We start from the raw sequence: 26,380 nt of genomic DNA on the forward strand, positions 1-26,380 counted from the left end.
AATGCTTGTAAGGCATCACGAAGGCTCCCGGGTCAGGATAAGCTCTTATAGGGGGCTTGCTGACAGCTTTTGAAGCTGCACAAGCAGCGGAGGCATTCCGGGGCCTCCAAGACCCAGTCCCTGGCTCCAGGTGACAAGGCGGGACACAGAGGGGAGCCCAGGTTCAGAGTCTTCTACTCCAGGGCCTGTCAGATCTTTGATCCAGGGACAAGTCAAAGCTTTTTAACCGTGCAAACAGGAACGTTCTGCCCAAGCATATAGGGCCCCATCCTGGGCTCCAAGTGATATGGTGAGCCAGAAAATGTAGCCAAGGGCTGGGAGCTTCCTCCACAGAGCTCGCTCGAGTTCTGATCTGGCGTAAGGTCAGAGCTTCTAAACCCCGACTGGCAGGGAAGACAGGACCCTGTCCTGTGCACTGTGCAGTGGCATCCACTCTTGGGCCAGCTAGAGCTCTCTCTCACTCATGGCCAGAGCTTCTGAATCTGGGTAGGAAGCAGAGGCATCCCAGGGCCTGTGGCTCCAAGTGACACAGTGAACTGAGGAAGGAGGGACTCTAAACCTGAAGGCTTCCCCACTTCTCCTCCACCTGCTGGAACTCTGACAGGGCCCAGTCAAAGCTTCCTAGATGGGGCAGGCACAGGAGCCCTCCTCAGGCCTGCGAGACCCTTTGAAAAATGGTAGCCCAGAGAATGGAGCCAAGGGATGGAGGCTTCAGCCCTAGCCTGCTGGAGCTGACCTGGAGCCTGTACAGTGCTTGTTCTCCTAGCCATAGGAACCCATCTAGGGCCTGCAGGACCATGTCCCTGGTGCTTTAAGACACAGCAGCCTGGAGATGTGAGCCTACAGCTAGAGTTTCCACCCCAGAGCCAACTCGAGCTCTGACCCGGGCCCAGTGCCAGCTTCTTCACCCAGACAATCAGAGGAACTCTCCCTCGGCCTGCGGGACCCCGTCCCAGGCACGTTACAATATGGCAGATCGAGCACAGACCCGCCGGTCTCACAGCTATCACTGATGCTGTATCCATGGACGAAGTTTGTGGTGTTTTCAATGCTATCCCTTCACTCCATGAACTTCCACAGCCTACTATGCACAGACTGTGACCATGTGGTGTAGGTCTGGTGGCAATGTTTGGCTGAGGGTAAGCCCTACACCACCTTCTCACGGCCATAGACCCTGCAATGCATGACTTTCATTTGTCTGCAGCAGCCTTGGACGTATGATGTGGTCTTTGGCCACACTCATTGCTATTACATGCACCATCAGAGCCTACTAAAGATGGTGAGGTGGGGCATAACACACTCTGGTGGTCACATCCAAACCCCTTGACCACAGAGCTTGTTGTGCACCAACTTCCTTAACGTATTCCGGCCTTTGACCATTTTGTGCACACCCTACCCTGAGAATGTGCTGCAGGTGGCCTTTCGCAGGGGGTGTGCTGCCATACCTTGCATCAAGTCCTCCTGGTCTCAGACCTACTCCACGAGAGTTATGTCATGCTTAGCAACATTGTACTAACGTCATGTACTCTGAGCCAACAGCTCACAGTACTGAGTCATGAGCAGCAGTCTCTGACTACCAGCTCCCCTCAGCCATCAAGCCTTCAACAGTCTCTAAACACACACTCTAACCACTTGTCCTTCTAATTCTAACATTGTTTGAGTGTTTGCAGCTTCCTTTATTGTCTGGAACCATTCTCAAACACTTCTGAAAACTAGTTTGGAGTTTTGGAATTAAGAGCCTTGAGTTAAGTTATCTTTGTTCAAGTAAAAGCAATTTTACATCCTTCTTGGGTGCGCCCAGATGCCGCTATTGTTTGACATGTGCTGTCTTTCACTTCAATTTCCCCCCTAGACAAGATGGGCATGAGGGGTAGGTGTAATGTTTCACAGAATTGGTGGAAGTAAGCGTAGAGTTCCGGCTAAATTAAGCCAGTTGCTGTGTGGTGGAATTGTTACGTACCCGCAAAGCTCCAGAAATGCAAGCAAGATCAGGCATCCCCATGTGCCATTTTCTAACACAGGCAGTGGCGAGAGGTAGTGGCGGTCGCAGTAAGAGGTCTGCTTCTCGGATAGATTTGCTGAGACGGGTAGATTTTCTCCTCGAGCAGCAGCAAAATCATCTTGAATAGCCACGCTCTTCCGCACATAGGTGGGTGCCATTGGCAATGTTTTTCAGCACTGCTCGTGCTACTGGTGCTAAATGACAGTGAATCTCCACGAGTTCGAACCACCCCTAGTGGGTATGTGAACAGTTCAAGAACTGCTTATGTGGTGGAAGCCAATGTGAGACCAGCCAACAGTTTGAAGGGTCTGAGAACAGCAGGCATGAGAGGAAAAGGAAGGAGTCGCATTAATGGCTCGAAATGAGATCTCAAAGGGCGTTGTCCAATTGTCTGACAACTTTTGCGCAGATGTCAACCAGCAATTTTTAAAAAAAGGGTCTTCACGATGGAAAGTGCAAAAAATACTGGAATTTACCAGTTACGCCGCCAAGGATATTATTAATATGCAGGGCGTTTATGTGACCACAGGAAACCCGTTTTTATCGGCCGTTGCTCTGCAGGCGCATGATAATGCTCGTGGTGATGAAGAAACATATGACCGCCCGCCCTATGCTTTTAAGAAAATGCAGCATTCTGTGTATGTGCGGAAGCTCGCAGTGCCAGTCAGGGGGGTTTAAGAAAGCGTTGTCTCGTGGTGTCCGCGTGGCAGCAAGTTGTCATGAAATATGAGGACGCCACAGAGTTACACAGTCAGAATGCTGTTGTTGGCTTCCAGGAGGACATATGCAGCTGGATCTGGTAATGAGGCATGCACGGTTTCACTGTCGGGTGTTTCTGTCATTAATGTTAAGTTTATACCTCTGTAGTTATTTCATTTGTTTTTTTCTTTGGATTTTCAGTGCAATTGCTTTATGGCCGGTGGAAGTAAAACAATTGCATATTTCCTGTATATTTAAGTTTGCCTACTCCCCTTATCTTGCAAGATTGTAGACGTTTAGGTTCATGGCGTTCCTATTGCAATGGTCACCGAAGCTCAGCATTGACTCGGTATTTAAACCCTTTCTGAGTAATTGTCACAAAGGAAAAGTGAGACGGAAGTCTAACTTTACCAGAAAGTCGTAAAGTTAGACTTTCCTCTCACTTTACCTTTGTGAATCGGGGCCGTTGCGTTTAGTCCCTTTAAAACACCATAGTGGACCACATTGATTTGACATTACAGAGCCCCTCCGCTGAGCAGACACTTCTCTACTAGACATTTTCTTTAATTTCTTTGGCCGCTTCTTTTTAAGTCACACTAAGTGCACTCAAACATCTTTCCACATTGAGAACTAGTTCATTACTTTATCAATCGTTCGTCGTTTTTGTTCGTTGATGCTTCAGACAACAGTTGTGTGGTGCTTCCTAACAGTGCCTAATTTGTAAAAAAAAAAAAAAAATGCACCAGGGTCCTCGTCAAGAGGCCACTGCAGGTTGCACCACCCATTGCCGCTGTCAGAGCTGCCAACAAAAGTATCAACACAGCAAACAACCCTCACACGCCTGCAGAGGTGACAATTCAGACTATTCCAGGCCCCCAAAGCTATAAGAATGCTTGGGACACAGGTATTAGCAAATTTGAATGTCAACTAACTGTTGCTGGGCGCATCTCTAAATTAGATAAACAGCACTACCATGTGGCAGACTGTCATAAGTGCTGGTACTGACAATTAAGTGCCGGTGCCAAGCACCTGAAACCACCGGTTCAAATTAAGCACTGCTTCCTAGTAAGGAGCGGTAGGGATGATTCCATGCATTTGCGTAATTTATAGATGGTTGTCAGTTAAGCAGCGATATGATGTGACTTTCCCATAGCAAGGGAATCAATGGGTGCACAGGTCACTTTTGGCACAAATCTCACCAGTCTCCTCAATGAATCATGTACAATTGCTGAAACATTATACTAAGACTCTGACACATCTATAAAACCATGTCTCTAAGTCTGGGTAATTACATGACTTTAAATAGCAGACTCCTTCCCATTAAAGTGATCATTCCATTCCACAATTCGTTCATAGTTGGATTGACGTTCAAGTCATAATGGAATGGGAACAGCAATCATACAAAATAGCACTGATATACTGTTCACGGATCAGAGTCAGGTTGTGCTTAGGTGCATTCAATGTGACACCCATCTCAGAAGTATACAAAATAACATTCAAAGACGGACATCCACCGCTATAGACTTAAGCAATGCTTGCAATGTAATTCTACAAGCATTGGCAAAGAAAATACTGGTGGCAGCCTATATTAAGCAGCATGCAAAGCTAGACTGGAAACTAAAGTAATGTGGAGGCGCAGAAGATCATTGGTGGGGAGGAAAGAGCAGGGACAAAGAAAAAGAGGAAGAGGGGGTGGGGAGAATGAGCAAGCGGGGACACGGTAATGGGGAAGGAGGGTGTGTGTGGGATGAACAGCAGCGAGTAGAGCTTAGAGGAGGAACGGTAAGGGAGAGAGCACAACAGTGAGAGAGATCACTGAAAAGAAGGAAGAAGAAAAGAGCAAGGAAAGCCGCAGGGTCCCATTAAGTATTAAAAGTCAAATATTATTGAACCATGCAAAAGGAAACTTATATCGCTATGTTGGCTTAGCGGCAATATTTTTATCGCCGAGCTGCGGCGATTTTTATCGCTTAGGAACCTTGCTATTATCAAGGTTTATCTCCTAAACGATAAAAATCGGCCGAAATGCATGAATATCGCTGAAAAGTCAGCGATATTCATGCATTAGCGAGCTAATACTCTTAGCCATGTTATCCACCTCCGATTGGATAACATGGCTAAGAACTGCTCAGGGCAGGTGTTAGCTTTTGGAGATAATGGCGCTTAGCGTGAATATCTCCAAAAGTTGGTAATAGGAGATATCGATTCCAGTCGCTAACATCTTGGCACACCCACTTTGCATGTCATTAGTGATAAATTTCACTGACATGCAAAGCGGGGCCCAAGATGGTCGCTATCTCCTACTAGCTGTCGCTAACTGGTGTTAGTGACAGCTAGGTAATAGGGAGATAATTTTATCTCCGCTTTCTTGGCTTTTAAAGCCAAAAAAGCGGAGATAAACCCCCTTGATAATATGCCCCTTAGTTCCCTGGCGGCAGCAGTGGAAGGATAGATATAACTAATCAAATAACGAACATGGTGAAATCCCTATCTTTCTGAGGCAGGACAACCACAAGAATAGGAAGGAAAGCCATAAGATCAGGAGCAGAGAATTGAAATAGATCCAATGTCGACATTTAATATATATTAAATATTACATACACTGACGCCTACAACAGTGCAGCAATATGCCAAAAATTCCAGTAGCACCGCCTCAAAGTAGGGCTTTCTTACTTTACCTATCCTGTTGACCGTAGCTACAAGTTTACACACTTTTAGTTTTTACCATACTATGCCGTAACATAGCCTAAAGAACCGTATATATCCATCGAGTAGTTAGATGTGGAGTTGTGTGCCAGCCATAGCAATGGAAACTTCAAGAACCCAACACAATACAGTAAAAAAGTTGATCAGTCAGTGGAAGGAAAGGAATATGTGAAAAAGATGGGTTGTCGTTACTTTCTGAAGTGCTGCAGATATCCTGAGATTCAGGGATAGCATTGAAATTTCTTGGGACAATGGTAGAGAAGGCTTGTTTATGGTGTGTTTTGTGTTCCTTTTGTATTTCACGGTTATGATGCCTCTGGTGATACAAAACTGTCAGTAAGGAAGTCTGTGCAGAGACTACTTATAACCCGTGCTGCCACTAACTATGCAGGACTGGTCAAAGCCCTGGACTACAGGACAGATATTGCTGGGAAGAAGTAGTGGGGTTGATTTTCATAAGAAAACTCCTTTGAAAAAAGGTTGTCTGGGTTTCCTTCTTGGCATGCTTCTAGAAGAACAGGGTGGGCACTGGAATTTTGCGCAGTGGTTTATGCATGGAGAGAAGTGATATAGGTTTTGTCAGAAAGCCGTCCTGGATTTTTGCTTGAAGGGATTCACACTATTAACAGTATGTTGATATGGTTACATTTCATAAAAATAGTGGATCTCCATGCTACTATGGTGGCAAGTTATGCAGTGAAATATCAGCTGCCATCAGCTGCTGCCAGAGATATTTTGAGGTAGAGCTGCTTGTTCTTACCATATTGATGGAAAGAGTTGCCTTGTTGTGTGAGTGTAATGCTAAGCAGCTCAAAGGTAAGGTTTTAATTTTTATTGGAGTCAACCTCCATGCATTTAGAGGGAAGAGGATCTTGAGGTGTTCATTTGATATCGAGGAGCCCATAGGACCAGGATAATTCCTGTCCTAGAGCCAGACGGTTACCTATGCCAGACAAAGTCAGAGTTGCCCTTTGGAAAGACAGGTTACAAGCAGGCCATGATTGTGAGAGTGTAGCTAAATCGTGGTCACTGTGAGACATGGGGTCCAATTTTGGTTATCCATTTAGTAACTCTGAAGCAACTGGATGATGTCATAAATATTGGCTTAGACATATTCGCTGATCCTGGCTGTAGATGAGCTAGTCAGGGGCTGAAATGAATCATACGAGAGAATGGCGTGGAGGTACATGAGGTTTGTTAGTATGGTGTTTGCCGTGAAGATGATGTATTTGGTTGTACTGAAATTATGCATGACAGAATGACATCAATTACTTTTCTCGCAGAGTTGTGGAATTTCACTAGAAAACTCCCTTTTTTTTCCCTGGTGTCCCATCATGCACCCTATCCACCCTGACATCGACCAGGCAAGCCGATCCTCCTACTACAAGCACAAATCCCGTTGTACCCCCTCTTGCCTGCTCTCTTTCTCATAAAGCTGATACATGCAAAGAATAATGTCCAGCTACCATGTAACCTACGGGTTTCCGTCCCGTTCGATGTTTTTCCTTTAGACCAGAACAGAGTCAGTCGGATGGGTGACTCGGAAAACCCCCCCTCCCTAACTCTGTCACCGAACGAGCAGCGTCGCTCGTCAATGATTTCCTAGTTTATGAGGACAGCCACGGGTTGGGTTAACCACCAAGGGGAGACATAATCAAGCACACGAGACTGCCACGAAGAAGAATAGTTTACTGCAGCCCATTCTCCTTCTTCCCCGCTGCACACACATACCATTGTGAGACCTCACCGCCCTTGTGTACGAAGTAAAGAACGCACAATGCCTCGTCCTCTTTACCTTTCCGACAGAAATGACCCTGTGACAATGCCTCGATTCTCTGTCCTCAGATACTAGCAACTCTGTAACTTGTTACCTCAATCACCTCGATGCAATATGTTTGTCCATGTGTAAATGCTATTCAGGTTATTCTTTAAACGAGAACAAGTATGCTATGTCTTCTGTATGACTACATCATGAAATGATTGAATCAAGTCTAAGGGAAACTCCTTCTTTCTGATTGTACTCGTATTGTATAAAAGTGCTGATATGTTTCAAGCAAAGTAGACTACTCCTGAACCCGCTTGGTGAAGGAGCTCTCCCTTAACTCGAGTTCTGGAATAAAACCCTTTCAACTCGAAGACCACGGACTCTGCTCCTCATTTTATGCATTACCATTTTCTTGGGTAATTATAGAAATTCCGAACGGCGTAAATAACTAGCTTTTTATTTACTACAAAGTTGTGAATGCGTGGAATTGGAGGAGGAAAATTATGTATGGGAGGAGAGAATTGACACATTTCCTGAATACTTCAAAGTTGACATTGTTTTAATTGCTGGATTGATGGTGCTTTTTAGTTAGCCGTCAAACTTTCCTAAATCGATGTGTTTGTGATCAGTGCAAGCTAATGCGTAATATTTGAGATTATGTTTTTGTTTTGATTTACAACACGCCATTTCAGTTTTGTGCCAGTGTCTTAGAGTTGAGTTCTTCAGTTTACCTGAGAGCCGACAGACAAGATTTCAGTTTTCTATGTATGTGTGGGAGTAGGGCGTGTGTGGGTTTGTTAGGGACTAAACAGAGGTGGCTTTTTTGCATTGCATGGTTGAGATATATGAGGGACCTCTTCCAAGGTACAAAACAAAATATAAAACTAGACTGAGGTCCTCCCCTATGATTTTACCAGTACTGGAAATAGTTTTCAATTATTTTTTGACGAGGAGTTACTAACCTTGGAACTGGACGATACATTAGCTGCTAGTCACCATGTTCCCCCCCTCAGGCTCTTCTGCAGTGATAGCACAACAGGTGCTGCGACACCTGGCTGAGGCAGAGAGGGGTGCATACTCTGGGGAGATGTGATGTTGCCAGTAACAATTGACGATGGATGCAGAGCAGTAACATACCTGTGACCCATGGTACACAAAAAAAAATATGGAAGCAAGCTGCTGTGGCAGGCCCTGGATCTAGACTGGGTTTGCAGATCCATTAGAATGGTCAATGTTTTACAAGTGAGTATCCCTTTTAGTGCTTCAGTACTTCAAAGCCCCTGTCCATATGTTCATAAAAGTGGCAATATAAGGAGAGAAAACTGCTCTCATCAAACACAAGTGTTAACTGTACCTCTATTTTATGACATCACGCCATACAGGGAACAAAATGCAGTGCATCTCCACCTTGCCCACCTCTCTGAAAGGCTGAATGATCACTTTGTACCTTTGTGGCAAGGGAGTCTGGACACTTACGTTGCATCGATGCGCTCAACTCCTCTGTAGTAACCAATGCCATCGGAAGAGTTCCTGAGGTGCTGGCACTTGTCATCAATCCGGTAGGCAGTCTGCTTGTCCCCGATATCTCGTTCTAACTCGTGCTGCGCTGCCCTGTTTGAGCTAAGGTACAAACCATGCATTATAAGAATTAATGACTGCTTGACTGCAATTTAACATTACAAGGTGTTGATCACTGTGTTAACTCATTATACCGGTTGAGCTTGTCAACTGTGAAATAGAGGTGCACACAATGCTAAGGTATGGTTGAGCAGTTAAATCATAGTTCTCGGAGAAATGAATGGGCCAGCTGGCTAGTAGACAGCAGCTGAGTATGGAGTAGACAGTGGTATCTTATAATCCTTTAGTAACTCAGTTCAGCTTGATAATTTTTGGGTCACAGTGGGAAAGCTATTGATGCTGTTGAACTCCACCCTTGTTTGCTCAGTTCAGATAGAGGAGGGTTCTAGCATAAGTTGAGGGCCTAGTTTTAAAGACAGTTCAATTGAGGGTGACACTATGTTTCTTGCCCATAGAAGATAATTTCTTTGTATACTTTATTGCTTTTAATCCCTGTTCAGTATTAACTCATCGCTACTAACCATCTTTACTTCTGCTTCAACCCTGTTCGCATACAGCACTGGCATAATGCATTAATTTGTGCGGCCCACATCTGGGATCCTATCCAGAAAGGAGTTATTCTCAATTATTCAGTCCTTCTTCATATATCTGCCCACACGGAAGTGTGGATTAAGTTCTGGAGATGGTGTGTTCTACAAGCAGGACCTGAACCGATTATATACACTAGATGATGCAACTGATTGTAGATGGTATACTACAGATAGAAACTGTAGTGATTGCATCCTCCAGTGATTTGTTTTCAAAAGGAAGGGTTGTGTTTATTTACTCATCTTTACTCTCGGCTATATTCATCTTTAGATAGGTGAAAAACATTAGGATAACTTTTTTTTCACTTCTTAGGAAGATTCTCTACTCTTACTTAGTAGTTTCAAGACACTGACCCATAGCTGTAGAAATACAAATGAAAGCCACCTGGTAAAGAGTTACACACAATGAGGAGAAGAGGAAATTTCTTACGCAAGCTGAGCAATGACTTTTTCGAGATATCTTCTCATCTTCTCCTGACAGGCCTTGATGATGTCCACCTCCTAAAAGAATCAACCCAATCGAACAAAAAAAACATTAGTGATTTTCTTCTGTGACTCCTACTAACAGGTGAAAATGTACTGCTTTTGGGAATTCCCAAACTTTCCCATGCCTTGAAAGCTGCACCAGGCGCAGATTTCCATCTGCACTACATGGAATGTCATGTTAGATATTCCTTGTGCTCCCGTACTTCTACAATGCATAATTGTACATAATGTAAAATTAGGCACTGGAGGAAATGAAGCCCAATTTGCAAATGCACAATTTTTTTCTTTTCTTTTCTTTTTTCTCCCTTAAGAAAATAATTTTCTCCATGGAAAAACTTGTTTCCTTAGGCCTCCACATTAAGTTTAGAGGTGATCAATTCCCCTTCCCACCCTCGAAGAGTGGTTACCTAACAGTTGTATCACAGTCTGTGAATATCAAGAAAGTTATGAGTTTATGAGCATAGATAAACTTGAAAGGCAAACCATGCATTGATCTGCCAACTCCCCACCATGGGTTTGTGGTTTGCTAGACCTTCGCATCAAGTTTGGAGGTGATCAATTGCCCTTCACACCCTCGATGGAGGGGTACCCAACACATTTCATCAGAGTCTGTGAATATCAAGATATTTATAAGTGTATGAGCCTTCACAAACTATAAAGGCAAACCATGCATTGATCCATCAAATCCCCACCATTGGTGTGTGGTTTACCAATATAGATTCTTTGCAATTATGCTGTGTTTCTACACCTTTATTACAGAGATGTCTGCAGCAGTAAACCATTTACCACTGTCAGGAAGCCTGTGAATTTGTGACAGATTATAATGATGCAGTTTTCATCCGTATCCGTTTACAGCTCCAAATCTACAATTAGAGCTAAACCTTTGTAGATAGGCTAACCATAAGTAACCATCAGCATGCATTGAAAGACAATGTGATTGGATGGGTCTGTATCACAATGATGCTTTTGGTAAAAGACAATGACGCAAGGACCAAGGAGTGGAGCTCTAGAGGGGGTTATTGGACCAGAGGGTCTGTGGTGGGGATGACAGGTAAGAGTGGTTCCCTAAGCCCTTGTTTGGTGGGAGGAGAAAGCAATCAGCCCATCAATGCTTAGGGACGTGCCAGCTTAGAGGATGGGCTTATCTGGTCACAATTTATAAAGAAAACCTTTGTATCTTTTCATCCTATAACAGTCTGTAATGTGCTGTTCATCTCTATAGTTTCTATTTATTTTCTTTGCTTGTTTTCTGAATCGCTTCAGAGCAATGAATGAGGGTGGCGTTTGGACACCATCTTGGCGTTAATCGGATTTGTCTCTGGGATCTTAGTCCACAGAAAAGTCTAGCATTGTGCTGCCCTGTTTATGAACGGTGTGACCATATCCCTACATAGAGCAGGCTGTAGTAATGTTGGAATGCATGGAATCTGAAGTCTTTGTTGGAAAGGACTGTTTCCAAAGTCCTCTTGGACAAAGAGAGTTTGCTAATGAGCTTTAGGTGACAGTTGAAAGATTGTCACATGAACAAACAACGCATTTACATGGCTTTGTTTCTTTGCCTCTTCTGCTTTCATTCTGTTTGAATGACCCCCCTGGAGTGGATTAGATGAGATGTCACCCCGGGGCACAATGCAGGACCCATTTCTGCTGCTATTCTGTCAGCTCACTCCTGACAGTTCAGTGTTCATATCATTGGGAAAATGTGGGGCTAAAGAAGACATATGAGTTACCTGTTTATTATTGGTTATTCTGAATTTGCTCATGCAGTTAGGCTACGGACCCTCTAAAATTATTGCACCTCTTTTTTACGCATTTTGGGGGCCTTTTACATTGCTTTTCGCACATGTACGGTCAGCCTGTACATACAAATAGCCTTTTTTTCTACTGTAAAACCACTGTTGCTGTTCACAAACATTGGTTTTACACTTGTAAACTGTTCTTCTTTTGCATGACATTATGTAGATTCCTCTGATTGAACTGGGGGTTGGAGGACATAGGGTGAGGATGCACTGGGAAGTTTGTGCACACCCATAGCTGACATATTTTGATCCATATCAAAGATGTTGCACATCCGTATTCTGGGTAGAGGTATAGGGGGAGACGTTTCACTATCAAGAGAACAATTTTCTACATGGAGAGAAAAAAATGAAAAATATTTCTATTATTTATCTCATGTGAGACAAGGGTATGGGGACCCTCTCAGTTCTTTTGGTGGTTTTTCTCAATTTGTTTTTATTTTATTGATTGATTTAATGATTTGATTTATCTATTTCTAAAGCGCGCGAATGCCCGGAGGCGTCTTGGCGCTATGATATGTCCATAGTCCTGAACTGGTCTTAGTTTTATGCAGTAAACAACCATGTTTTAATTTGCTTTCTGAACAAGTCCAGAGATGGGCTGTTTTTTATATCCAATGGAAGTTGATTCCATGTCCTTGCTGCGTGTACGAAGAAACTTCTTCCCCCCCAGTTCGCTCGTTTGAACTTAGGTATTTCTATCAGTTTTTGTTGCCCAGATCTTAGTAGTCTGGATGGTTCGTATTTCCTCAACTGGGTTTTTATGAAGATAGGTCCTTTGCCCTGGAGGGCCTTATAGGTCAAACATAGTGATTTAAATTTGACTCTTTTGGCGACTGGAAGCCAATGAAGTGATGCTAATTTGTGGCTGACGGACTGAAACTTTGGTATGTCCAGGATCAGTCTTGCTGCAGCATTTTGCAGGCGTTGCATCTTATCTATGATTTTTATTCTGGCTCCTGCATACAGTGCATTTCCGTAGTCCAGGCGAGATAAAGCTAGCGCTGTGACTACCGTTTTGCGTGCGTCTTGGGGCAAATATGGTAATATTTTTTTTATCATTTTTAATATTAGCCAAAACGAAGATGCCAGTTTGTTTACTTGGGCTTCGTATGCTAGCTTGGTGTCTATCATGAATCCCAAATTTTTCACTTTCTCCGAGGGGTCTGGACATGTTCCCAGCTTGTCAGGCCACCAGTCTGGGGACCAGATGTCTGCGTTACCTCCCAAAAACATCACCTCACTCTTTTCTCCATTGAGTTTAAGGCAATTTTGTTGCATCCAATGACTGACTTTTAACATGCAGTGTTGGAATTTGTCGGCTGTTACCTTTGTGTCTTTATCTATGGATATGACGATTTGGGTATCGTCTGCGTACGAGATTGGCGTGAAGCCATTTTCCCTTATTACTTCTGCAAGGGGGGCCACGTACAAGTTGAAAAGAGTTGGGCTTAATGATGAGCCCTGCGGGACACCACATGGTACCTCAAAGGAGTCTGAATTTGAGTTTCCTAGTTCCACTGTGAACTTTCTATCCTTCAGGTATGATTTGATGAGATTGCATGTAGATTCGCTTGCTCTAGCTTCTCTGATGCGGTTTATTAGAATCTCGTGGCTGACCGTGTCGAAGGCCGCCGAGAGATCTAACAATACCAAGGCGGCCTTCTCCCCGTTGTCCAGTACTTTCCTAAGCTCTTCAACTGCCGTGAGGAGAGCTGTCTCTGTGCCGTGCCCTTCACGGAATCCGAATTGGGAATGGTCAAGCCAATTATTGTCCAATAGATATCGTGATAGCTGTTTATTTAGTAGTTTCTCTAATACTTTTGCGGCAAAAGGGATCCTAGCTATAGGTCTATAGTTGCTAGGAACCTCGCAATCCAAGTTGGGTTTCTTCAGGAGTGGCCTGATTGATATAATTTTCCAATCGTTAGGAAATGTGTTAGTGTCTAAAATTATAGCAAACAGTTTTTGTAGTACCAGTCCTATTTGCTCCGAGCAGCTTTGCATCACCTTAGGTGGACAAGGGTCTAAGGGGCTGCCCGAGTTGGTTGCCAACATTTCTTTGCTAATTTGTTCCACTGTTGGTAGGGCCCATTGAAAAGATGGTGGGCAGATGGGTGGGTTGTTTGGCTTTGCAGCAATGATAGGGTCTAGAGTAGTTTTTTCTACTTGATTATTTTTAAACAGCTCATAGACTGATGTCACTTTACTTACGAAGAAGTGGCCTAGTGTATTACAGAAGTCGGATGATATATCCTCGGGGTTATTATTTTCAATTTTGGCAAGCTTTTTGACTACTGCAAATAGGTCTTTGCTTGAGTTTTTTGATGCATTTATTTTCTGTACAAAGAATTTGCTTTTTTCTGCCCTAGTCATATTTTTGTAAGTAGCCAGTTCATTTTTATAGTTTTCTCTTAGTTTGGGGTCATAATGTGTTCTCCACTTTTTCTCTGCTCTTCTGCAGGTCTGTTTTTGTGTCTTCAAGGCGTCTGAGTACCAGGGTTGCGAGGGGGATTTTCTTTTAAATGTCACTCTTTTTTGAGGTACTGAAATCTGGATTGCTGTTTTAATCCAGTCATTAAATTGCGTACAGGCTGTGTTACAGTCACTATCCAGAATTGGGTATGAAGACTTCAATGTCTCTACCAGCATGTGGGGGTTGACTTTAGACCAGTCAGGGTAGGTAGCTCTTTTTTGACTTTCGTTTGGTTTCCTCAGCTGCTCTGTAATTTCTAGTTGAAATAAGACCAATTTATGATCTGTCCAGGCGATAGGGTGGACTTCTACCTTCGTTAGTTTTTGACATGAAGTGAAGATACCATCTAGCGTATGTCCGGCTACATGCGTGTCTAGATGGACTTTTTGATCTAGGTCAAAATTGGCCATTGCATCTTTAAAGGCTTTTACCTTAGGGTCTGAGGCTTTCTCGAGATGTAGGTTGAAATCTCCCAGAATTGTATAGTCTGGGTTCATTACACTAGATTCTAGGAATGGGCTCAATGACTCAATGAGCGATCTTTTGGCATTTGGAGGTTTGTAGATTAATAGTCCATTAAAAGTGTAGTTGTTAGTGATCTGGATTTGGAATGTCATAGTCTCACAGTCAGGATGACTTCCTTTTTCAGAGCTCTTGACTCTGAAATTTTCTTTGGCTATAATCGCTAGTCCTCCTCCCCGTTTAATTTTTCTATCTGCTCTGAAAAACGAGTATCTTTCAGGTATTGCCAAAGATATGTCGGCGTCTGATGCCTCGTCTGCCCAGGTTTCGGTTATAAATAGTACATCGATTTCTCGATTTTCGATCATATATGCAATATGGGTATTGTGTTTGACCATTGATCTAGCATTTATTAGTCCTGCCTTGATTGTAAGGTTCTTGATATTCTCTATATTACATTGTGTTTGGGCTTTGTTGATATTTTTTATTGAGGTAAATTCAAAAGTATGAGGGCAGCAGGGACATTGCTTACCTTCTTTCTTTAGATCTATTGGTGGGCATGTTGCGCTATGTCCTAAGGTCAGAATCTCCTGTGATGAGTATTGTCTAGGTTTGGTCTCTGTGTCTTTTTTTGGGCAGGGGGTTGGGCCCTGGGCTCTGTCCTGGCACGGACGGGCGCAGACGGGCTTGCCTTCGGCGCGCAAACGGCGCTCCCGCTGCGCTCGTCCGCTGCGCTTCCGGTTGCAACACATGATATAGGCGTAGAAGGTGGGCGTGGCCTAATTAGTGGGCGTGTCCGAGGTCTCGCCTGGAGTGGCGTGTCAAGGATCGATGCAGCCGGCGCTTTGAAACGCTGCCCGGACTGATTTAGGTAAGTTTTAAATAATGTGCAAAGTATCTAACACAAAATATACAGCAATAGGTTTAAAAGATGTTTAAAAGATAGCGTCGTTGCTCGTGGCGGTGCCAGTGGAGTTCTGAACAAATCTGTGTGAGCGCTGGTTTCTCGCGCTTAAATGTGATGCCCGGTGGGCGTGGCCTAATTGGTGGGCGTGTCCGAGGTCTCGCCTGGAGTGGCGTGTCAAGGATCGATGCAGCCGGCGCTTTGAAACGCTGCCCGGACTGATTTAGGTAAGTTTTAAATAATGTGCAAAGTATCTAACACAAAATATACAGCAATAGGTTTAAAAGATGTTTAAAAGATAGCGTCGTTGCTCGTGGCGGTGCCAGTGGAGTTCTGAACAAATCTGTGTGAGCGCTGGTTTCTTTTACATTATGGGTCACAGGTGTCCTGGTTCTGGTCCCATTCAGGAAGGACTGCTTCTCCTTCATTCACTAGAAGATGTGCCTTGACTCTAACATCGAGATTCACTTTGAGGATATGTGTGTTTGGATGCCAGTTAACAGTTGGTGGCTAAGCACTTGTTTGGTGGGAGGAGAAAGCAATCAGTCCCTGAATGCTTATGGCTGTGCTGCACAGGCACAGTCTAGAGGATGAGTTTATTTTTAGGAGTCGTGATGATAGCAAGACAGTGGTTTCAAAAGGTGCTGGGCCTAATGGATTACAGCTTATAGCACCAGGACACCTTTATTGGGTATTAGTTTCATGTTCTAGAAATGCAAATTCAGTTTCACTCTATTCAATATGCAGTACAGTGGAATTTTTCACAGCAACAAAGTTGTGAGTAGCATCAGAGGGTCCAGCATAAAAACAAATGTGTCACAGTAACAATCAGTCCTCAAATTGCTTTGCCTGCGGCTCCTAGGTAAGAAAAGACCCAGTGACTGGGAGGATCAAACGTGTAGTTGCCTATAGGGTACCTAACCCATGTTAACCATTCAGAGCATGCATGCGCCTGACATGAGAGTGACCTTGCAGGCCTTTCACAGGCACAGCCTGTGGGAATTCTCCAAGCGTGTAAAACAAATAAGGAATAAGCTGGAGGGACCTTTTCCAGAGCAGACTCTGGCCAAAATGTACCATTATTGGCAAATGCAACACTGTATGAAAATCTGCAGTGTAGGATTGTGCGAGTGGCAAATTAAACAGTGCTGTATTTACAATGCAACGTGTGCCATGATTTCACTGCCTGGGCTCCAGCTCGATACACTTTGTTCATACAACTCTGAGCATGATGCATGAACCATGGTGCAGGGGCAACAGAGCAGGTTCCAAGGCCGGAATATAGCATGGTCGAGCTGGGCCCACGCCCAGGGCGCTGACCTTCAGAGGGGCGCAGGAGAAGTCTGCAAACATATCATGCAGCTCGCTCCCTCTAACCTGGCTCCCGGGATTCAGCCCATCCTGCAATTAATCGGACGTTTTCCTTACAGAGGCTGTAAGCACCTTTATTTAAGATCATCTCCCCCTCCCAGCTCCTTCTCACCTCCACCCCCTGGGCCTCTCACCTTCAATTTGGCACCTGCAGGAATGCCGCTGCCTGCGTCCCACGCTGGGGGACATTGGCAGGGCAGCCTCCTTAGTGGCCACTAGTCGGAGCCCCCCCCCCCCCCCCCCCCCTTGTCCAGGGCCACGAGGGGAGGCTCGGCGAGCCTCACTGGCCCTCTCCGGGGTCACCATGACGCATAGCTTAGGGAGGGCTTACCTGTAGGGGCGTGCCGGGTACTTAAGCCCCGGCTGCCCCTGGCTCTGCCTCTGTTCCTGCTCCTGTTCCGCCCGCCTGAGCGCTGCACCCACCCTATCCTCGTACCCAGCGAATGGACAGGCGGCGCGTATTTGTTGAATGTTTTAATGTTTTTTCTTGTGTTGCAGGCGGAGTTACAGGGCGATCTGGAGGCATACGGGTACAGTAAGGGTACCTCTGCGGCAGACTGGTACAGTAAGGGTACCTCTGCCTGGCACAGTAATGGTGCCAGAGCCAAAGACCTGGAGCCGCAGGAGGTTCCGGGAAAACGCGATGGCGCCCTGTTAGTCCTTCGGGTGGTTGGGGGGCCTGAACCAACCGGGGATGTGCCATACCGCTCCGCCCTGAAAGGGGTGGGTGTATAAGATATGGTTCTACAAGGTGCTGCACTGTCCGGGCGTCGACCCACCGTGCTGGCTGGCTCATTAGGCGGGCGGGGCAGCGAGGGGCTGCCCGCCCTGGATCACCCGTAAGATAACCCACTAACGTCATACTCTTGTTGTATGAAAATAAACCTGCAGCAGTTCTTTACCATAAACAATGTGTCCAGTGTAATCATTGTAAGGGCAAAATGTGCATAATGTTGGGTGGGAGCGGATGACGGTGTGGGCACTATAAGCTGGATGTGGATAGTCCAAGTGAGGGTGGGAAGAGGGGAAGGCCTGGCCAATGGATACATACGCTCCTATCCACGCCCGTAGAGACATTCTACTCAAGAGCAGCGAGGAAGACGACGTCGAAGAAGAGAGCAGCCTGTCAGGCAGGGAAGGTCTCAGGCGAGAGCACCCGCATTCTAATTACTGTTTTGTAAAGGTGATGGTCTTCTCTCTAGTCAAATGTTTACAAGTACAAGACAAGCAGTAGCACAACCAATAGGTCTCGCCTATGCAAGAGTTGTAGGCTGTGCCAATATGTTTTATCCATGTTGTACACCAACGTGGCTGCTGTTCAGCATGGCTAAAAGTTAGTGGGGAAGTGGAGTGTTGTAAAGTGGAGTGGAGTGTCGGGAAGTGAGGTAGAGTGGAGTGTTACGGAGCGGCGTTGAGAGTCATAGAGTGACATAGAGTAGCGTACAGTAGGGAAGAGATAAGTGGCGTGGAGTAAGTGGAGTGTTGCAAAGTGGAGTGGAGTGTCGGAAAGTGAGGTTGAGTGGAGTGTTATGGAGTGACATGGTCTACGTGGAGTACGTGGAGTATCATGGAGTAGTGCAGAGTGGAGTGCTGCAGAGTTATGTGGAGTGTCATGGAGGGAGTAAAGTGTGATAGAGTGGGAGAGCATAGAGTAGAGCTGAGTAGCATTGATAGGAGTAGAGTGTCCGAGTGGAGTACAGTTTGTAGCGAGGAGTGGCATAGAGTGGAGCTGTGTAGGAGAGTGAAATGGCATAGAGGGAGTGGTGTAGAGTAGTGTGGAGTGGTATAGCGCATCAGAGTGAAGTGGAGGCGAGTGGCGTAGAGTGGAGGAATGGATTGGAGTGGAGTAATGTATTGAAGAATGGAGTGGAGTACAGTGACATGGAGTGGTGCAGAGGCAGTTGTGTCAAGTGTCATAGGGTGGAATCGTTTCCCAGAGTGGAGTAGAGTGTTGTAGAGTGGAGTGGCATAGAGCGGAGTAGAGTGTCAGACTGGAGTAAAGTTTAATGGAGTAGAGAGTCATAGAGTGGTGTATCGTGGAGTGAAGTGTTGCAGAATGGAGTGTCGTAGAGTTGACCAGAGTGAGGTAATGTAAATTACAGTGGTGAATAGTAGAGTGCATTGACTTTGAGTAAAGTGGTGTAGAGTCCATTGGTGTAGAGTGCAGTGGAGAAGAGAAGATCGCAGTGGTGTAGAGCGTAATGGCAAAGAGTGCAGTGGTGCAGAGGGGAGTAGAATGGCATAGAGTGCAGTGACATAGAGTAGATTGTTTAAGAGTAGAGTTATGTTGGTAGGGTGGAGTGGTGTGGGTAGAATCGAGTGGTGCAGGATAGAGTGCAGAGGTGCAGAGTAGAGTGGTGTAGAGAGCAGTGGCATGCACTACAGCGGCGTAAAGTCGAGAGATGCAGAGTAGAGTGTAGTGGCATAGAGAACATTGGCGTGGAGTGGTGTAGAGTTGAGTGATGCAGTAGCATAGTCTGCAGTGGGGTAGAGTGGCATAGAGCAGTGTGGTGTAGAGTGCAGTGGCATTGAGTGCAGTGGAGTAGAGTGCATGGGTGCATAGTAGAGTGGGGTAGAGTGCACTAGAATAGGGTAGAGTGGTGTAAAGTAGAGAGGTGTAGAGTGAGACATAGAGTAGAGTGGTGCAGAGTAGAGTAGAGGCTCGGAGTGAGTTGGCAAAGAGTTCAGTGCCATAGAGTGCAGTGGTGCACAGTAGATTAGAGTGGCATAGACTGCATTGACAATAGAGTGCATTGGGGTGGAGTGTAGTAGGGTGGTGCAGAGTAGAGTGAAATTGCATTGAATGCAGTGGGATAGAGTGCAGTGGCTCAGAGTAGAGTGGCGTAGATTGCAGTGTTGCAAAGTGGAGTGGCATAGAGAGTAATGGTGTAGAGTAGAGTGGCATAGAGTGCATTAGTGTAGAGTGCAATGACATAAAGTGGTGCAGAGTAAAGTGATGTAGAGTGCAATGGTGTAGCGTGCAGTGCCATATAATGCTGCAGACTAGATTACAGTAGCGTACAGTCCAGTGGTGCAGAGTAGATTGGTGTAGATTGCAGTTTTGCAGAGTGGATTGGTTTTGGGTAAGTGCCGGAGGGTACCTTGGTATAGAGTGCAGTAGAGCGGCACAGAGGTGAGTGGTGTAGTTGCGTAGTGTGCAGTAGCATAGAGTGAAGTGGTGTAGTGTGGCATTAGGAAGAGTGACATATAATGAAGTCTTGAAGAGAATGCAGTAGTGTAGAGTGCAGTGGTGCATAGTAGAGTACGGTTGAGTACACAGACATAGAGCATAGAGGTGCAGAGTTGACAGTTGTAGATTGAAGTGGTGTGGAGTGCAGTGCCATAGAGTGCAGTGTGCACAGTAAACTAGAGTGGTGTAGATTGGATTGGCGTAAAGTGCAGAAGGGTACAGTGCAGTGACACAGAGTAGAATGGCACAGAATCGAGTGGCATAGAGTGCAGTGGTGTAGAGTGCAATGGGTTTGAGTAAAGTGGCGTAGAGCGCATTGGCATGGGGAGCAGGGGTGTAGAGTGCGGCGATGTAGAGTGCAGTGGCATAGAGTACAGCAGCAAGGAGTGCAATGGGGTAGAGTGAAGTGGCACAGAATTGTTTGTAGTGGCGTAGAGTGGAGAGGTGTAAAGTGGAATGGCGGAGAGCAGAAAATGGTGGCATAGATTAGATTTTTCATAGTAGTGTGAAGTTTCAGAGAGTGCAGTGGCATAGAGTGCTGAAGAGCACAGTGGTGCAGAATAGATTAAAGTGTCTAAAAGTGGATTGGCATAGAGTGCAGTGGCAAAGAGTGCAGTGGTACCTAATTCAATAGTATGGAATATAGTGCATTGGCAAAGAGTAGAGAGATGTAGAGTAGTATGCAGTGGCACAGTGTGGATTGGAGTGGAGTGGCATAGTGTGGAGTGGTGCAGAGTATAGAGTACAGAGCATGGGAGCATTGTGATTGGCTTTGGAAAGGGGGGGAGAGGCTGCTTCCTGTTCCTGCCGGAGGCAGGTAAGCAGAAGCAGTGAAGACGTGGGACCCCGGGCCAGCAGAAAGGTAGGTTTTATTTTATTTTTAAATTATTGACCCTCCCTCCCTGAGGAACCTCTCCCCCACCCCTCACAGCCCCGTGCCCGCCCCCCCCCCACCCCACCCCCCCATCCACAAGCCATGCCGGCCGCTACTGTTGTCCTCACAAGACTACAAGTACCAGGATGCACAAAAACAACACATTTGAAAAGTCAACGCAGTTCATAGTTTACGATTTGCATAGCTTTATATAGGAAGTAGTTTGTTACGGTTAGGGCGAAATGCAGACATGGAAGAGGTCGCCAAATTGGATTCCAACCCTGTCAGAGCAAAGGCCTACCCTGGTAGTGTCTTGCTCGCCTTTCATGCTCAAAGTTGAGCATCCAGGACAGAAATCTACAAGCGCCCGAGGGTAAATTGTGCAGTATGTGAATTTTTGAAGACATTACACGTTTTCCCTAACATATTGAGCAGTGTACCCTTTGCAAATTATTGACGATTGTTTTTATTTGGTGCTGGTTGTTATGTTCCTGGAAGTCCGCCCCTGGCGCCCCGGGCCTGGGGCGCGCTGGTCATGTGACTCCTGATAATAAAAAGAGGTCTCGCACGCACGCAGGCGTTCAGAGGCGCGCAGACCAAGCAACAAAGTTATTCCCAGTGTCCGACTGAGTTTATTCTAGGGCCACGTGTTAGGCCTAGTCAGGATTAGATGCCCCGGAGTGTAGGTCCCAGATTGATACCCCTAGGGCGATCACTCCCCATCTGCAGGACACAACAATTGGCGACGAGGGTGGTTGCCGACCCCTCGCTACGGGCGTGTGTGTGCCCACTCTCGGGTGAGGCGGCTGCGAGCGCTCTCATTCGCTCGTGGTGCTCGTGCCTTGCTGCCACACACACCCCCACACGGCGCACCTGGAGGGACGACGACTTCCATCCCTGGCTCTTTGAAGGTGAGCGGCGCTGCCCGACGCTACCCTGCTGCGCTTCGAGGCACAATTGGTCGCGCGAGGCCATTCCCCCGCAGGATCTTCCCGTCCGGTGCCGCACTGTGCTCGGTGGCGCGTGCGTGAATCGCACCTCGGCACGCCTGGCGAGGCGATCTGGACGGCGTCCGGTCCTGCCCAGCTGCTCGAGGGGCCGTGGTGTCTGCTCGTCACTAGGCGCTGCATTGCTGCCCGAGTCCGGAGCGCCGGTCGCACGCGCTCCGCTGCGGTCGCTGAGGGACACACAGCGGTCATCGTCCGCACTGTCGGTGGGCATTGACGCGTCCGCGCAAAGCCCCAGTCGTCGACGGCCCCATCGAAGTCCCTTCTTGGACCTCACCTCGGCCGGCCACGGACCTAGTCAAGCGCGTCCTGGGCGATGGCTACCATTCCACCCATTGAACCGTTTGTGGTGGAGGGTGCGCCCTCCACTCTCGCTCCGAAATGGAAGGAGTGGGTGGACAGGCTCCTAATATTCTTCGAGGCCACCAAGGTCCACAAGGAACAGAAGCGGGCCATGGTTCTCCACCTTGGTGGCAAAGACATTCATTCCATCGCTCGGACCCTCACAGAGGCGACCCCTAAGACTCATCACACCCTGATTAACGCGCTCAATGCACACTTCGAGCCAATGGCGAACCAGGACTATGAACGGTTCATCTTCCGACAAGCACGACAACTGCCGGAAGAGTCGCTGGATGCCTACCACACCAGACTTAAGAAACTGGCACTAACTTGTGGGTTCCAGGATGTAACGGAGGGGATCAGGGGACAGATCATTCAAGGGTGCGCTTCTGCAAAGTTGCGAGAGAGGATCCTAGAAGAATCGGGGAAGCCTCTACCCGACATTCTCACCCTTGGCCGCACAAAGGAGCTGTCCAAGGCCAGGGCAGCCCACATGGAGGCTGCATTACAAGCCAAAGTGAAGGTGGAACCGATCAACAAGATACAGGTCCAGACGCTGTCCAAATGGCCCAAAAGAGTGACACCCCCTCAAGGAGGGGCATCAGGACAGTCATGCGGTTACTGTGGAGGCCCGAAACACCCGGCACCAGAGTGTCCAGCAAGGGGCAAGAGATGCTCAGGATGTGGCAAGATGAATCACTTCGAAAAGGTATGCCGGTCAAAGAGGTTTCGCAAGCCACGCCAGACGGTGCACACGGTCACAGAAGGTGAGCCCAGCAACAGCGACATGGATGACGATGACGAGGAGGAACGGACCGTACACAAGGTGCACATGATCGGCACCGCCACCAGACGCACCAGGACACTGCCCCAATGCTCCATCCAGGTGGCGGATCAGGACATCATGGCGGTAGTAGACACCGGCGCATCTATAAACCTTATGAGTGCGTCTCTCTACAGCAACATGTCTACACCTCCGAGACTCAGCCCCACCCCCATCACGGTGTATGACTATGGTCAAGATATTCCGCTACGGATCCGTGGGAAGTTCAAAGCAGCAGTCCGCCATGGGGACAAAGTCACAAGAGCCAACATCTTCGTGTCGGAAGAGGGTCAAGGCATGCTCCTGAGCTGCAGAACAGCCGAATACCTGGGGGTGGTCACTTTTGCCTTTGGAGTACATGAAGAGTCGGTGCAACAGCTGATCATGGACTTTCCTGATCTATTTGAAGTAATTGGGTGTCTAAAAGGTCGTGAAATACATCTGCATGTGGACCCCACCGTGCAACCTGTGGCCCTGCGACACCGTCGCATTGCATTCCACCTCCGGCCACTAGTGGAAGAAGAACTGCAGAAGCTGGAAGCAGCCGGAATAATCGAGAAGGTATCAGGCCCCACCCCCTGGGTTTCGCCCATCGTGGTCACGCGGAACCCGAAACAGCCGGGAGCAGTCCGGATCTGCGTAGATATGCGCCTCCCGAATGCTGCCATCAAGAGGGAGCGCCATATCACCCCCACAATAGATGACTTAATCGGGGAAATGGCTGGAGCCTGTTGGTTTTCCAAACTCGACCTTCGTGCGGGGTATCACCAACTGGTGCTAGACAAAGAGTCAAGAAACATCACAACCTTCTCCACCCATATTGGGCTTCGCAGATACACCAGACTTAGCTTTGGGATATCCAGTGCGGCTGAAGTCTTCCAAAATGTCATTCAGGAGCTGATCGCTGGCATACCTGGAGTGATAAATGTCAGCGATGATATCATGGTGCATGCCCGAACAATTCCAGAACACAACCAGCGGTTGGCGCAAGTGTTCCGCAAGCTCCGCAGTGCGGGGCTCACGCTACACCGAGACAAGTGTGAATTCTTACGGACCAAATTAGGGTTCTTCGGGTATGTCTTCTCAGCTGACGGCGTCAACCCCGATCCTGACAAAGTCAAGGACATTAAGGATGCGCCACCACCCACGACGGTCACGGAAGTCAGGAGTTTTCTTGGCATGGTCAATTACTGTGGTCGTTTCATCAAGTACCTGGCCAACCTGACCCTCCCGCTACGTGAGCTCACTAAGGACTCCACTCCGTGGAGCTGGGGACCGGAACAGGAGAAGGCGTTCCAGGACATCAAGAGCTCCCTCTCCAGCAACACCACGCTGGCGTTCTTCGACCCGCGAAACTCCACACTTATCGCAGTAGATGCCGGACCGGCGGGGTTGGGGGCCGTACTAATGCAAAGGCCAAGAGACGAAATAGACTGGACACCAGTTGCTTTCGCCAGCAGGTCCCTCACGGACACGGAGCAAAGGTATTCACAGATCGAGAAAGAAGCAATCGCAATTCATTGGGGATGTCGCCACTTCCACCTGTACGTCTATGGGAAGCCATTTACGGTGGTGACCGACCACAAGCCGCTGGTGGCTCTGTTCTCAGGGACCTCATCGAAACCACCCCCAAGAATTGAGAAGTGGATATTGCAACTGCAGGAATACAACTGCAATATCGAGTACCAACCAGGAGCGAAGAACCCGGCAGATTACTTATCGCGACATCCCAGACCCGCGACTCCAGAAGAAATGGATGAGGCGGAGGAGACAGAAGCGTATGTGAAGTGGGTAGTGGCCAGGTCGTGCCCGCGTCCCATATCCCTGGAGGACGTCGTGAGCGCCACGGCTCAAGACGCCTGCTTACAGCGGGCCAAGGACCTCCTTCGGACTGCCAACTGGCAGAAGGCCAAGGAGAGCTGGAAGGCGCTCACCCCGGAGGCTCAGAAGATTATGGAAAGTCTGTACCATGTCAGGGCTGAACTTAATGAAGACACGGAAGGATGCCTACTGCGAGGACATCGCCTAGTAATACCAACGGCTCTCACGGGACAAGTGATACAACTAGCCCACGTAGGTCACCAGGGGATGGTCAAGACCAAGGCCCGGCTGCGAACCAAAGTATGGTTCCCCCTCATGGACGACATGGTGGAGAACGTGGTGAGGTCGTGCACTGCCTGCCAAGTCACGGGAGACACCTCCCGGGAAGCCCCCATCATTGTGGAGCCCCGACCACAAGGACCCTGGGAGCGGGTCAGTATGGATTTTGGCAGTCTCCCGGACGGAAGACACACTCTGGTAATGATAGATGACCATTCAAAGTACCCCGAAGTGGAAATCGTAACAAGTACCAGTGCAGACTGTGTCATACCCAAGATGGAAAAGATTGTTGCCACTCATGGTGCCATGAAAGAACTCCGAACGGACAATGGACCGCCATTTCAAGGACAGGATCTGGCCACCTACTTGTCATCCCTTGGGACACGCCACAGGCGCATAACACCTCGGTGGCCTCAAGCCAATGGGGAAGCCGAGAGGTTCATGAGGACACTGAACAAAGTCATCCGTATTGCTCATGATAAGGGACAGTCCGTGGAAATGGCCATCTTTACATTTCTTCGAAGCTATCGCCAGACCCCTCACTCCACAACGGGGGTTGCCCCAGCACATCTTCTCCTAGGACGAGTGATAACGGATTCCATCCCTCATCATCCACAGTGGTCACCTGAAGTGGTAAATGAGGAGGTGGTTGCGAGGAGAAGAAACACAACGCTTGCCAAAATCAGCCAAAGACGGCGGGCAGTGCCACCCCAGTTCCGACGAGGAGATGTGGTGCTTCTTCGCAATCGCGTCACCAGTGGCAAGTTTAGACTCAATTATGAGAAAAGGCCGTGGCGAGTGATTGGGGTGAAAGGCACCCGTCTCACAGCAATTCGAGGACGAGAGAGGGTGACTCGCAATGTGTCTCATTTCAAACTGTTTCATTCAGCAGCCCCGGAGGCAGAGCGTCGGCAGGGTGGTGAACAAACTGAAACTGCAACTAATTCACCAAATGGCGAATCAACACCCCGTCACGAGGTCAGACAAAGTAACGATCCACAGGCCTCCAGTGAAGAAGTGGGAGGTGACGCGGAGGCCCTCGAGGAGGCCCCAGATCCGGAGGAGGCAGACAGAGAGGCGCCAAGTCACGAGTTGGAGGCTGGAGCGGAAGTGCTGAGTCACAGGGGGTCGCAACGTCGATTAAGAGACAATCCCACCCCCTCCGGCTGGTTAAGAGACTACTTCACGTAAGACTGTTCCCTTTTTGAATAT

General features: G+C 47.5%; 1 protein-coding gene across 1 annotated transcript in view; it reads right to left on the bottom strand.

Moving 5' to 3' along the window:
* The window catches only part of TEKT3 (tektin 3), a 122,486-nt gene that overhangs the window by 22,100 nt on the left and 74,006 nt on the right, over window positions 1–26,380 (bottom strand). The window contains exons 4-5 of the mRNA XM_086930613.1: window positions 9,768–9,838; window positions 8,649–8,792 (exon numbers count right to left, since the gene is read on the bottom strand). Coding sequence (XP_086786739.1) covers window positions 8,649–8,792; window positions 9,768–9,838 — 215 coding nt within the window. The remainder of the gene's footprint in view (window positions 1–8,648; window positions 8,793–9,767; window positions 9,839–26,380) is intronic.

The sequence above is a fragment of the Lissotriton vulgaris genome, chromosome 7, assembly GCF_964263255.1.
Source record: "Lissotriton vulgaris chromosome 7, aLisVul1.2, whole genome shotgun sequence".
Classification (NCBI taxonomy): domain Eukaryota; kingdom Metazoa; phylum Chordata; class Amphibia; order Caudata; family Salamandridae; genus Lissotriton; species Lissotriton vulgaris.